General features: G+C 35.1%; 1 protein-coding gene across 1 annotated transcript; it reads right to left on the bottom strand.

Annotated features, from left to right (window-relative positions):
- Positions 5482–7358, bottom strand: LOC109333228. Its single transcript, XM_019568632.1, has 3 exons — positions 6417–7358; positions 6086–6291; positions 5482–5956 (listed from the first exon to the last, which is right to left on the bottom strand). The coding sequence occupies exons 1-3, from the start codon at positions 7356–7358 to the stop codon at positions 5482–5484; spliced, it is 1623 nt and encodes a 540-aa protein (XP_019424177.1).

Raw genomic sequence — 15885 nt, 5'->3', positions numbered from 1 at the left:
CCCCAACAACAAAATGTGTCACTTGTTGAAAGGGTTGTCCAAGTGTGCAAGTTATTTTATTTAATTAGAGTGATGAACAATTTATTTAGCGACTTTATTTATTTACTCCCTTTTCTTATTTTATTAAGTTAAACATACCATTTCTTATGAAAGGTTGATATCAAAGAATAATAAAAAGAACAAAAGAATAAAGTCAGCAGTTAACTGTGCTACTTCTTTCGAAGGGTTGGTATAAAGAATAAAACAATAAACAAATGTTAGTTGCAGAAAAGTAAATGACTGAAAGTAAATGTTAGTTGCAAAAAGTAAATGACTTGAAGTAAATCTTAGTTGCGAAAAGTAAATGACAAAAATTAAATGTTAGCAGTTAGATTATTATTCATCACTCTTTTATTTCAAGTGACAATCCATTAATTTGATTGCACTTTCTGCATATTATTCCTATGTACGAAGTTACAAACCATGAATTGGTTTGAACCTATGTTTTTAGGAATCTTTAATCAACCAATAAAATTTATAAAGTTTAACACTTTACTATTTTACACTTGCATCTCTTTCAATATTCAATTGTATTATAATATAGGGTTATGATGAACCACAAGGAATTGCCTAACAGAAATGTACACAAACTTTATATATTTTATCAAAAGTAAGAAAGTAACATATAAAGTTGTTTTGGTGATTTTATCAACTAAGAAACATGAAAAAGTAAAGAAACTAAGTATTTACAAATTCAAGAAGAGAAAAATGGTTTGAAATATGCAATTATTTCTATACTCAAATGATTTTGAAAACATTAACAAGTTATGTATTATACTTTTGATTAAATCCCACACATCATTTCTAAATCCCCCATCTAGTGTCCTAGTATGATAAGATGATTTTCAAACCTTGCATAATACACTAAACATTAGTTAACTACCACTCGTAGGTGCCGGTTGTCACACCCTACTTCAGGCTCGTTAACATTGTTTAGCCTTGAATACAAGTTGCTTAAAATAGATGTTTTGAATTGGCAAGTGAACTAAGACTTGTTAGTTAACTTGTCCATACTTTAAGAAGAAACATTTTTGGATCTTTAAATCAAGTTTTAGGTGATCAAGCTAAAATAGCATTAAGAACTTCTTAAAGAATCAAAACTTAACGAAAAGTAATAACTTGAATGTATTGAAATCAAAATACGATACAAATGAAGAAAAGGAATAATGTTCAACCATAATCCCAATCAATGTGTAGGAGCATGAGCCATCTATCCAAGGATGAGATGCTTTTGGTTCCGAATGAGGTTACAAAATCATATTTTTGAACCTCATTTACCAACTCCATTCCCTATGAATATCAATTAACTAAACACCTAGAAACAGCCTAAGAACACCCTAAAGTGAGAGAGAACCGAAAATAAGAAGAAAAATGGTATTTACGATGTTCTAAAATTGAAGAAATACGTGTGCCTTTTATAGGCAATGGGAGGATCGCTTGGCCTCCCTTTCTTGGCCGCCTAATCGTATGTCTGACCCATGGAAGCTAGCTTGGATAGCCTATTGTGGGCTAGGCTACAGGCCTGGTGACACCTCCTACTTGCTTATGTCATGCATGATCTCATAAACTTGGCTCAGAAGCTAGATTCGGCTGGTTGCTTGGTTTGTGACATCATTCATGACATAGCCATTCTTCAAGCTATGCAACCATTTTTCTGGTGGGCAACCCGCCTGGCTGACTTGGTCTAAGCTCAGTTGCCTTCTTGAGCAGCCTACCTGACCTGATGCATGCTCATCTACCTGCTTGAGTAGCCTGCTTGACCTGGTGCATGCTCAAATGCCTACTTGAGCAGCTTGACTGACCTGGTGCATGCTCAATTGCCTATTTAAGCAGCCAGCCTGACCTGGCCTGGTGCTTGGTGCTTGGTTCGACAACTTTGTGCTTGACTGAACAACTTTGTGAGTAGCTTTTCTTTGACATTAATTTCTTCCAACCAAGACCAAGTTGCTTAGTCATGGTTAAGTTTAAGCATGCACCTTACCATGCTTAGTTTTAAGCACACATGTGTCATGTACTTTGGCTTGATTTCTACAAGGTGAAGCAAGTTTTCTTTCTTCAAGCCTCAGCATTGTTTTTGGTCCAATTTCCTATGACACTCAAGGAAAAATTGGACAAGAGGTGATCAAAAATCATATTATTCAAACACACAAAATTTATCTAAAACGTGTTGAATTAAGTTGGTTTTCACATTTTTACATACGATAAGTACCATGAAAAGTGAATGAAAATTAGGTATTTTTGGCACTTATCATTTCTCCCCCTCAACTAAGCAATGAGGTGATATACACAAGAGTAGATAGCAAACTTACGGATGCTCGACAACCTAAAACACATCAAATGAGAAAACAACCTTTCCCCTCTTTTGACATTATCAAAACGTATAGACAATTAAATGACAATAACTGGTCAAAAGTAAGAAGAGATATATGATTTGGTGAAAAGAAATTGTGATTAATTATTTAGTACAGGCTTTGATTGATTAACCAGTATTTAGAAAATTGAACAGATGCACAAATCACTGCATTTAGTCGATTATCGCGGTACTTAATCGATTAAATTGAAAAAAAAAACAGCATATGAACCAGGGTTGTATGACAAATCCAACATGTATAATTGCAATCTGGCATGGAATGATTAATAGTTCTGATTTTTTCAGGTTAAGCATGTATTAATCAAACAAATATGGTATACACACAAGATATGATCAACATTCTCATGAAACCATAATCCATAAACTATCGACATAATTAACCATTGTTCAACAAGGCATGAAATAGAGAATTTAAAATGAGTACATGACTAGAGTTTGATAACATATTACAAGCAAAAGAACACAATGCTCAAAATTAAATGATGTACAAGACCCAAAAGAGATTCTAAACGATAAAACATAACATGATGGTGAAGGAGGACGTCTTGCTTGCGGATGCATAATGTCATAGCTTGTCCGAATGTGGACGTCTAAACAGTTGATTTCTTCATTTAGTCGATAATTTTGCCTCTCAAACCCCGACTAAATCATGTTCCTTAGAGACTCATTGTGTGTGTCAATGCGAACATTGAGCATCTGTTCCATAGAATCTAAATTGATGTGAACCTCTTTTGGAAGTTCTTGATAATGATCTATCTTGATTGGGGCTTTACTTTTCCCATGTTTTTCTATGCTATTTTGATGGTGAAATTTTGCAGCGGATTGATATTGTAAGATAAAAGAAGATGGGTAAGAAATGGGGTGGTAGGCGCCACAACATTTGGGTGTTGATAGGCCGGGTGATGTTCGCCACAAGAACTTGGTTCTTGATAAGCTGAGTGATGTTCGCCACAAGAACTTGGTTCTTGATAAGCCAGGTGGCCTGATCGTGTCCTAGGGCACGACCATGTCCAGAATTTTCCTCATTTTGGTCAATATTCAGAGTTACATATTGAATGAAGTGAGAACTCCCTTGGTATGATCTTGGAGCACTCTCCTTGATACCTTTCATGTGTAATCCTATAGCATTTTGTACCCTTTTGGCCCTTGCCCTTGTCATGGGACCACCAATGCCTCTTAGTTCATCATTATCCAACTTGGGCTCACATGGGTTCATATCATCCCCTCCTTCTTGAAAGGATTTCAACCTTGAAATGAGTTCGCCATCACCTGTGTCAAAAGGAGTTAAATCAGAAACATTAAAGGTGGCACTTATGTTACTATACTCACTTGGAAGTTCAAGCTTGCAGGCATTATCATTCACTTTGTTCACCACACGAAAGACCATTTCCTCTAGGAAGGAGTTTGGATTTCCTTTGTTTAGGAAACTATTCCTTCCTCATATGTACCCAACCCCAATCTCGGAGTTCAAATATCACTTGTTTCCGACCCTTGTTAGCTTGCTTTGCATAAGTTGCATTCATTTTCTCAATTTGAGCCTTGACTTGCTCATGTAATTTTTGGACATAATAAGCTTTAGCCCATCCATCCCTATGCTTCAAAATAGAATAATTAGGAATTGGTAACAAATCAAGAGGTGTTAATGGGTTAAACCCATATACAACTTCAAAAGTTGAGAAATCAGTAGCGCTATGAGTTAGATTGTAGGAAAACATAACATGGGATAAACATTCCTCCCATAAGCATATATTCTTTTTTATCATAGCCCTTAGGAGGGTGGAAAAAGTCCTATTGACAATCGTAGTTTTCCCATCCGTTTGAGGGTGGCAAGTGGTTGAATAGAGAAGCTTAGTGCCAAGCTTCCCCCATAGTGTCCTCCAAAAGTGACTAAGGAACATGGTGTCCCTATCACTCACTATACTTTGTGGTACACCATGGAGCCTAACCACTTCCCTAAAAAACAAATCAACAACATGGTTAGCATCATCACCTTTCTTGCATGGGATAAAGTGTGCCACTTTAGAATATCGATCAACAACCACAAAGATTGAATCATTGCCTTTCTTTGTTCTAGGCAGTCCTAAAACAAAATCCATGGATATATCCATCCAAGGTGAATCCGGGACAGTTAATGGGGTGTAAAGGCCTTTCTTTGAGCCTTGACTTGATTTGGACTTTTTACATATTATACACCTTTCACAAAAGTTTTGCACGCCTAGTTTCATATGTGGCCAATAAAAATTCTCTTTTAACATGTGTAAAGTCTTTTGAACACCAAAGTGCCCCATTAGACCCCCCTCATGGGATTCCTTCACCAGTACTTCCCTAATGGAGCTTTTAGGAACACACAATTATTTTTCTTTTAATAAAAAGTCGTTGTACCTAAAATACCCATTATAGGCCGAATGCATACAAGCAACATGGATTTGTGAAAATTATTTGTCATGCTCATATTGTTCCTTGATGCATTCCAAACCAAACAATTTGGTTTCCAAAGTGGAGAGCAACGGGTGCCTCCTAGAAAGAGCATCAACCACCATATTGGCTTTGCCTTTCTTATGCTTTTCCATATATGGGAATTGTTCTAAGAACTCAGCCCATCTTGCATGCCTTTTGTTCAACTTACCTTGGCCCTTAAGATATTTAAGGGACTCATGATTACTATGAATCACGAATTCCTTTGAAAGAAGGTAGTGTTGCCAAGTTTGTAGTGCCCTTACCAAAACATACAACTCCTTATTATAAGTAAACTAATTAAGGGCTGTTCCACTTAATTTCTCACTAAAATAAGAAATTGGATGTCCATCCTGCATCGAAAAATATCCAATGCCAATGTTAGAAGCATCACACTCTAATTCAAATGATTTAGAAAAATTTGTAAGCATTAAAACAGGTCCACTAGTAAGTTTGGCCTTAAGCTTGTTAAAGGCCTCTTCTTGTCTCTCACCCCAATGAAAGACAACATTTTTCTTTACAAGCTCATTAAGGGGTGATGCCAAGGTACTAAAATCCTTAACAAACCTCATGTAGAAGCTTGATAATCCATCAAAACTCCTTACCTCAGTCACGGTTTATGGTGTAGGCCAATCTTGGATTGCCTTTATCTTCTCTTGATCCACATGGACCCCATTGGCTTTTGTCTTGAATCCAAGAAAAATCACATGATCAACACAAAAAGTGCATTTTTCAACATTAGCATATAACTTTTCTTTTCTCAAAACCAGCAAAACAGCTCTTAGATGTTCATGATGCTCATCTAAGGTTTTAGAATAAATCAAAATATCATCAAAGTAGACAACAACAAATTTACCCAAAAATTCCCTTAAGACATGGTTCATTAAACACATAAAAGTGCTTGGGGAATTGGTTAGCCTAAATGGCATGACAAGCCATTCATATAAACCATAAGTGGTCTTAAAGGTAGTTTTCCATTCATCACCTTCTTGGATTCGAATTTGATGGTAGCCACTTTTTAAATCAATTTTTGAAAAGGTGGTGGCACCATATAATTCGTCCAACATGTCATCCAACTTTGGGATTGGATGCCTATATTTTACCGTTATGTTGTTCACAACTCTACAATCAGTACATATCCTCCATGTGCCATCCTTTTTGGGCACCAAGATGACTGGAACAACACAAGGGCTGAGGCTCTCTTGAACCCATCCGTTTTACATCAATTTTCCAATTTGGTTTTGAATCTCCTTTGCTTCAGTAGGGTTGCACCTATAGGCTGGCCTATTAGGTAGAGATGCACCGGGTATGAGATCAATTTGATGCTCAATGCCCCTTGTAGGTGGTAAACCGTGACGTACCTCCTTAAGAAACACATCACCAAATTCCTGCGGCAAATTCTCAACAAACATAGGCAATTCTCCTTCCTTAAAAGGGTTAGTGTTTAGATAAAAATCCCTACAAAAAAGTAGGTACAAAGGTTGCTTTGAAACCAAATCATGTTTTATTTCCCCCGTGGTTGCCATATACCCCTCTCTTTTTACAAACTCACTCTTTTTTCTTTGTGTGTATCCTTTTTTCCACTCATTTTCACTTTCTTTTCACTCGGATTTTCACACAATTTTTCTATCACCCTCTCTTTTCTCTCCATCTCAATATTTTCTCTCAATTTCTTTTGATCCTCGCCAACTTGTCTAGGTGACAATGGAGATAGCACAACTTTGCGATTTTGGTGCTGAAACGAGAACTTATTGGAACGCCCATCATGGGTGGTTCTCTTGTCATATTTCCATGGACGACCCAAGAGTAAATGGCTAGCCTCCATGTCAACAACATCACATAAAACAGAATCCTCATTCTTTCCAATTGAAAATGGAATTTCAGCTTGCTTGTTAACAAGCATTTCCCCTACCTCACTTAACCATTGTAATTGGTAAGGAGTGGGATTTGACTTAGTCACAAGATTAAGTTTTGAAACCAATCTTGCACTAAACACATTTTCACAACTTACACTATCAATTATTGAAGAACATAGCTTACCTTCCACAAAACATCTTGTGTGAAAGATTTTTTCCCTTTGACTTGTATCATGCTCTTTGATTTGGCTGCCTAAGAGCCTCCTCACCATGAACAAATCTCCTTCGGGAATGGCATCATCCTCCTCTCCATGAGCATCATCCTCATCACTATAAGCCTCAGATTGAGACTCCACTTCTCTGTTCTTCAAAATCATAGTTCTTCTAGTTGGACATTGAGAAGCAATATGTCCATGGCCTAAGCACTTGAAACATTTCACATCTCGACTCCTTTGGTTGGACTCCATTTGTTGCTTGGCTTGGCTTGTGGTCACGACCTCCTTGGTACTAGGTGTACCATTTTTGAATGGCCCCCCCTCCTTCTCGGACTTGTTCATCCACTTTGAAGCTTGAAATTTGGAACTAGAACTTGAGGAAAATTTTGACTTCTTCCTCCTCCATTGTTGTTCCACTTTCATGGCTTATTGAACCAAGTCATCCAATTCAACATAATGTTGCAATTCAACAACATATTGGATATCTTGGTTTAATCCATGTAAAAACCTATCCATAGTAGCCTCCCTATCCTCCTCGAAATTGAACCTTAGCATCTCCTTAAAGTATTGATCAACACTCTTAGACCCTTGAGTGAGTCTTTGGAGTTTGTTATGAATATCCCTTTGGTAAGAACTAGGGACAAATCTCCTTTTCATGAGCAACTTCATCTCAACCCATGAATCAATAGGCTTGGCTCCTACTCTCCTTGTTAAGTTGATCCCACCAAATCAAGGCATATTCCTTGAATTCAAGTGTGGACACCTTAACCTTCTTATTTTCTTGGTAAAAATTGCACTCAAAGACTTGCTCCATTTTGATCTCCCATTCTAAGTATGCTTCCGGATCATTTTTCCCAATAAAGGTGGAAACCTTTATCTTGACCCCTTCAAGCCTAGCCTCCTGATGTCTCCTCTCCCTACGTGCTCCTCTTCTTGCTCTCCTCCTTCCTCCTTCTTCCTCATCACTTGAGTAATAGTTGGCACGATAACCAAGCCTCCTATCATACCCCACTCTCATTTGCTCCATCTCCCTTCTTAAGGTTTGGAATTGTGTTGTCATCATGGCATGAAGTGTTGTTGTCCTTGGGGACAATGGTGGCCTCTCAGTCTCATTAGACATATTCACTCAACTCTCTTTGTGTTTCACTATAATTTTTGGTGGAAAATGTATCACTCGATACTCACTCGTGTTTCACTCAATATTTTGTGGAAAATGAATTCTCTCAACACTCACTCTCCTCCACGACCCTCTTGAATGAACCAAGGGTATAACCAAGAATTTGTGAAAGAAACTCCCTAACTTATTAAGAAATGTTGTGACACGAATTGGAACTTTGGATTTTGACACTTTTGTTTTTGGAACTTCGGTTTGGACACTTTTGATTTTGAAACTTTGGATTTTGACACTTTTGTTTTTGGAAATTCGGTTTGGACACTTTTATCACTTTGTTTTTTGTAAGACGAAAGAAAAAGAGAAGAACACAACCAACAAAGAACAATTTTACACCAAGCAAGAGCCTTAGCTCTGATGCCACTTGATGTGAACCTCTTATGGCACTTATCTTAAGCATAATTGAGAAAAACCAACTTAAAACAATACTTTTTGTATAAAATATCACAATCTTGTATATTTGTGTTTGTATTTCTTTTTTTATGTGTTTTGTCGGATTTAGAAAGAATAATAAAAGAGAAAAAAGACTCATGGTCAAAGAAAAAAAAGAAGTCAAAATTAAGGTGCTCAAGCAGGCAGCTGAGCATGGACCAAGCCACATTAAGCTGACCTGGACACCAGCCTTACCTGGACTCCAGCCTGACCTGGACCAAGCTGCTCAAGCAAGCAGCTGAGCGAACCTGCTTGGCCGCTCAGCCTAGGACCAGACTAATCCTGACACGTTCAGAACTCAAGCTCGGCACGGTCAGACACAAGCCTGGCACACGCCCAAGCTGCTCAACAAGCAGCTCAGTGGTGACACATGTGTGCTCAGCGGTGAACCAGACACCTGCCAAGGTCAGCAAGCACCAAGCCACGTGGCAGTTAGCACGGTCAAAGCTACTCAACAAGCAGCTTAGCGGTGCCACATGTGTGCTAAGCGGTGTGCACCCATACTTGACTTAACCATCAAGCAAACCATGAAGTCACCAATGACATCACTTCAAGTAGCCCATCATAGGCTTTTCAGAATAGCTCACCATAGCTGGTTCCATTGCTCACAACTAGCTTTGGTGAGTCAAGCTTAAGGAGGTGACAAAGTTGCTTGATCAAGTGACCAAACCCATGCTGAAGGGTTTGGTTAGCTATTGAGCGGTGCAAACAAGTAGCTGAGCAGCTCCAGGGAAATTACTATAAATAGGAAGCATTCCATTCGAATTAAGGACATCATACATCATTCACCATCTTGCCTAGAAATTCTTCTTCCCTGAAATTCTCTCTTCTTGTTCTTAATTCATACAAGCTTTATTTAAGTAAGTTTTGTAATTTTAGTTTATAATTCAAGAGGATAAAAGGAGAAAGCAAATGAGATGCAAAAATCAATGTTGTAATCTCATTTGGAACTCAAAGCATCCAATCCTTGGATGGATGGCTCATGCTCCTAACAATTTCTTTTGAATATGGTTATGTATTTCTACTTCTTCTTTTATTCTAAAGTTTGAATTTTAAATCATTCAAGTTGGTGCTTTGGTTAATTTTATTTGTTTGAGAAATTCTTAATGCTCTTTTTAGATTGATCACCTAAAAACTGATTTCAAGTGAGAAAAATTACTTGTCTCAAACACTTAACAAATAAACTAAGAAGTAGTTGTACTACTTAGTTTATTTTCCAAGTTAAGCATAATTTTCTTAAGATCTTATATTCATTACTACTTCAATATTAGAGTAGCCAAGATTAGGGTATGACAACCTAGTCTCTTGTGGACGTAATATTGTTTAGTAATAAATATAAGTGATTATCATTCTACCATTTTAGGAAATACACTAAAAGGAGGATTTTAGACCTTGGTGTTTGGAGTTATTCAAAGTAAAACATAAGAACTTGTCTAAGTAGTTCAAATTCATAAGAAGTTGAGAAATATTTTCCTGATTCAAAATTATCTTGTCTCCTCAAGAATTTGTTAATATTTAGTTTATGTTTCTTGTTAATTGTTTATATGCAATTCAAAACAAAAACAACCATAATATGTTTACTCATTATTTGTGAATTGACATATTCATATGATTCATTCTATTAGGAAATTCCTTGTGGTTCGACATAACCCTATACTATACTACAATTGAATCTTGAAAGAGGTGTAAATTGTAAAATAGTAAAGTGTTATCAATAAATTTATTTATTGAAACACCTTTTTATATACAAAAGTGATGAAGCTAACTTACTTTTATTTATTGTTATTTACATTCCACCATTTATTTATTCTTTAATACCAACCTTCCTTAAGGAAGAAGTTTGGTTTGTTAATAAAAGGAACCCGAAAGGGAGTAGATAAATAAAGGTCACCTCAAATTATTATTCTTTTGTTCTTTATTTATTTATTTGTTTCTAGCAACTAACTATTCATCACTTTTGTACATTAGAATACCATAAACCAATGTTGGAATTTATTCCACAAAACCGAGATGGAATTCAAAGTTACTTAATAATTATGTAATAGGAGATTGCTTCGATACCATTGCACCGGCGTTAGAATTTATTCTAACAACGCTGAGATGGGGCAAAGAATGAATAACTTATTCACATGATTATTAGAAGTAAGTTGTAACTGGAATATTCTTCAAACCATTATACCTACGTTGGAATTTATTTCAACAAAGCTGAGATGGCGAACAAAGAATAAAATTGAGTTCACTTACTTAATCAAATATAAAGGAAACACACCAAAGAAGAGGAATTCCGCTTTCAACAAATTGGCACTACTGCCACGATTATTTTTTGAGAGGGGAAAGCCTCCTCAAATAAACCTTTCAAAACCCGCCTGGCTCACCTGGTCCACGCTTAGCTGCTTTCTTAGCAGCCTGCCTGACCTGTTGCATGCTCAACTGCCTCCTTGAGTAGCCTTCCTGACCTGGTGCATGCTCAGTTGTCTGCTTGAGCAGCCTGCCTGACCTGGTGCATGCTCAACTACCTGTTTGAGCAGCCAGCCTGACCTGACCGCGTGCTTGGTTGGACAACTTTGTGCTTGGCTGGACAACTTTGTGAGCAACTTTTCTTTGACTTTAATTTCTTCCAACCAAGACCAAGTTACTTAGTCATGCTTAAGTTTAAGCATGCACGTTACCATACTTAGTTTTAAGCACACATGTGTTTTGTACTTTGGTGTGCTTTCTTCAAGGTGAAGCAAGTTTTCTTTCTTCAAGCCTAAGCATTCTTTTCGAAAATATACAAGTTTTGCCACATTGGCAAGAATTACAGCATTTATACTAATCATATTGATACTACTATTAATCGATGAACGGGTTGTTAAAATTTTGTTTTCTACTCTCTTAATCGATTATATAGTGTCTTTATCGATTAACCCACCAACGAAATTAGATTGGCTAGTAACTGAATTCTTGATAATCGATTACACATCATACTTAATCGATTATATTGATTAAAAAAGATTTTCTTGATGTATGGTAAACTACCTATATGATTGAACATGTTATACATAGTTTTTCAAATATAATACCTTTAATGCATAAGACTATGTCTCTGAATGTATGAGCCTAGTTATCATAAGATATCTAGATGTTATGTCTCAATTTTAATCTTGGTCTATTTATTTCTTGTGAGACTCCCACCTAGGTTTACCTAACCTAGACTCAATCTATGGCAATCATCTTAAGACTTCTACTAAAAGTAAATATTATAGTGCCCTTAGTCTATAGATGCAACCTCTGAGTCTTCGGCTCGTCGTTTATTGTACGATCTTCAAGATTACTTGTATGTTTCTCGTCTTCATCAAATCATAGGTTAGCGTCAAATGAGCAGGTCTTGAGTAAACAACTACATGCAATAGAAATAAACACACAAGGCATAATTGGAAATTCATGTTAAATTTGAGTAAACAACCAACACATTGCATCAATAACCACCTTAAATCATAGAATGCAACCAAAAAATGTTTCACACCAAAATTCAAGCCTAACTGATTTAAATGAACAAGAAAAATTCAAAATATAACTAAATATAGAAAAAAAATAGAAAAAAGGGTATTTTATTGATTTTCAAGAGGGAGTTTTCAGACATAGTATGCGAAGTCTGATAGGATGAAATTTTCTACCCCAAATGCATATAAAAGTTGTCTAATTTTGGTAATTAGCTCAAAAGTTATACCAAAAATAAATTTATCAGAATACTATGCAAAGATCCTGAATTTCCCCTAGTGATGTATTACACGCAACAATAATAACCGGACTGGGCAGCAATGGAAATTCATGTTAAATTTGTCTAAACAACCAATAATTTGCATCGATAACATCCTAAAATCATAGGAAACAACCACAAAAAGTTTCAAGCCCGAATTCACCCAAGCCATGCACTTCATGCAACATCAACAACCACACAGGGCAAAATTGAAAATTCATATTAAATATCAGTAAACAACCTAAACTTTGCATAAATAACATCCAAAAATCATTGGAGACAACCACAAAATGTTTCAAGCCAAAATTCAAAGCCAAACTAATTTAACTGAACAAGACAAATTCAAGACAAATTCCAAATGAAACTTCAAAAATAGAAATGAATTGGAAAAAAGGTTTTTTTTTTTAGGAAAATTATGATAGATTGGACTTTTCTACCACAAATGCATATATAATTTGTCCAATTTGGGTAAACAGTTTAAAAGTTATGCCAAAAATAGAATTTATAAAATTACTATGGAAAGAGCCCGGATTTCCCCAAGTGATGCATTACATGCATCAGTAACAACCAGACAAGGCATAAATTGAAATTCATGTTAACTTTCAGTAAACAAACACAAATTTTGAATCAATAACATCCTAAAATCGTAGGAAACAACCAGAAAAAGTTTCAAGCCCGAATTTACCCAAGCTATGCAAGAGTAACAACCACACAGGGCAGAAGTGGAAATTCATTTTAAATTTGAGTAAAAAGTCATAACTTTGAATCAATAATATCCAAAAATAGTACGAGACAAGCACAAAATATTTCAGTCCAAAATTTGAAAGCCTAAAGGATTTATGTGAACAAAAAAATGGAAGAGTGGTTCAAAATAAAACTTCAAAAATAGAATAGAAATGGAAAATAAGGGTTTTTTTTTTGGATTTTTAGGAGGGGGTTATCAGAAGTAGTATGAAAAGTCTGAGAGAATGGAATTTTCTACACTAAATGCATATAAAATTAGACCAATTCTGATAAACAGTTCAAAAGTTATGCTAGAAATAAAATGTATCAAAATATTATGCAAAGAGCCCGAATTTCCCATGGTGATTACATGCAACAGTAACAATCGCACAGGGCAGCAATGGAAGTTCATGTTAAATTTGAATAAACGACCAAAACTTTAAATATATAACATCGTAAAATCACAGGAAACAACCACAAAAAGTTTAAAGCCCGAATTTACCCAAGCCATGCACTTCATGCAACATCAACAACCACACAAAGAAGAATTGAAAATTCATATTAAATTTTAATAAACAACCTAAACTTTGCATAAATAACATCCTAAAATCATTGGAGACAACCACAAAATTTTTCAATCCAAAATTCAATGCCTAACTTATTTAAATGAACAAGACAAATTCGAAATAAAACTTCAAAAATAGAAAAGAAATGGAAAAAAGTTTTTATTTTTTGGATTTTCAAGAGGATGTTTTCAGACGTAGTATGAAAAGTATGATAGATTGTACTTTCCTACCACAAATGCATATATAATTTTGTCCAATTCAGATAAACAGTTCAAAAGTTACACCAAAAATAGAATTTATAAAATTACTATGGAAAGAGCCCGAATTTCCCAACTGATACACTACATGCATCAGTATCAACCAGACAAGGCAGAAATGGAAATTCATGTTAAGTTTGAGTAATCAAACACAAATTTGAATCAATAACATCCTAAATTCATAGGAAACAACCAGAAAAAATTTCAAGCCCGAATTTTCCCTAGTCATCCACTACATGCAACATTAACAACCACAAAGGGAGGAATTGAAAATTGATGTTAAATTTGAGTAAATAGTCATAACTTTGCATCAATAAAATCCTAAAATAATACGAGACAGCTAGAAAATGTTTCAGACCAAAATTTAAAAGCGTAAAGGATTTATGTGAACCACAAAAATGGAAGACTAGTTCAAAATAAAACTTCAAAAATAGAATAGATATGGAAAAATAGGTTTCTTTTAGGATTTTCAGGAGGGGGTTTTCAGAAGTAGTACAAAAATTCTGATAGAATTGACTTTTCTGCCCTAAATGAATATAAAATTGCAACAATTTTGATAAACATTTGAAATGTAATGCTAAAAATAAAATGTATCAAAATACTTTGCAAAGAGCCCAAATTTCAGCATAGTGGTGCGCTACATGCCACAGCAACAACTGGATAGGGCAACATTGGAAATTCATGTTAAATTTGAAAAAACAACCAAAACTTTGCATCTATAACATCCTAAAATCATAGGAAACAACCGCAAAATGTTTCCAGCGTGAATTTACCTAAGCCATGCACTTCATGCAACATCAACAACCACACAGGGCCGAATTGGAAATTCAGATTAAATTTCAGTAAAGAACCTAAACCTTGCATAAATAACATCCTATAATCATTAGACACAACCATAAAGTGTTTCAAGCCAAAATTCAAAGCCTAACTAATTTAACTGAACAAGACAAATTCAAGACAATTTCCAAATAAAACTTCAAAAATAGAAAAGAAATGGAAAATCGTTTCTTTTTTGGATTTTCATGAGGACGTTTTCAGACATAGTATGATAGATTGGACTTTTCTAAGAAAAATGCCTATATAGTTATGCCAAAAATAGAATGTATAAAATTACTACGGGAAAAGAAGGAATAGAAACGAAAAGGAAAAGAAGGAAAAAAACTTTAAAAATGGAAAAAGGGTTTTCTTTTTTGGATTTCCAGGAGGGGTTTTCAGAAATAGTATGAAAAGTCTGATAGAATGGACTTTTCTACCCTAAATGCATATAAGATTATACCAATTCTGACAAACAATTTAAAATTATGCCGAAAATAAAATGTGTCAAAATACTATGCAATTTACCTCATGGATGACTACATGCAATAGTAACAACCAGACAAGGCAACAATGGAAATTCATGTTAAATTTGAGTCAAAAAACTAAACATGACATAAATAACATCCAAATATCATATGAAACAACCACAAAAATTTTCAACCCAAAATTCAAAGCGTAACTAATTTAACTGAACAAGACAAATTCCAAATAAAACTTCAAAAATAGAAAGGAAATGGAAAAAAGGTTTTTTTTATTTTCAAGATGGAGTTTTCAGAAATAGTATGAAAAGTGTGATAGATTTGAGTATTCTACCCCAAATGCATATAAAAATTTACATTTCTGATAAACAATTCAAATGTTATGCCAAAAATAGAATTTATCAAAATATTATGCAAAGAGCCCAAATTTCCCCTTTGGATGCACTACATGCAACAATAAGAACCACACATGTTAAGTTTGAGTATACAACCAACACTTTGTCAATAAAATCTTAAAATTATAGGAAACAACCACAAAAATTCCAGGCCCAAATTTCCCTAGCCTGACATGCAAAAGTAACAACTACACATGCCATAATTGGAAATTCATGTTAAATTTGAGTAAAGAATCTAAACTTTGCATCAATATGATCCTAAAATAATAGGAGACAGCCAAAAAAGTTTCAAGCCAAAATTCAGAGCCTAAAGAATTTAATTGATAATGAAAAATGGAAGACAAATTCAAAATAAAACTTCAAAAATAGAAA

Source organism: Lupinus angustifolius, chromosome LG01 (assembly GCF_001865875.1).
Source record: "Lupinus angustifolius cultivar Tanjil chromosome LG01, LupAngTanjil_v1.0, whole genome shotgun sequence".
In the NCBI taxonomy this organism is placed as follows: Eukaryota; Viridiplantae; Streptophyta; class Magnoliopsida; order Fabales; family Fabaceae; genus Lupinus; species Lupinus angustifolius.
This window is presented reverse-complemented; position numbering and strand designations above follow the sequence as displayed.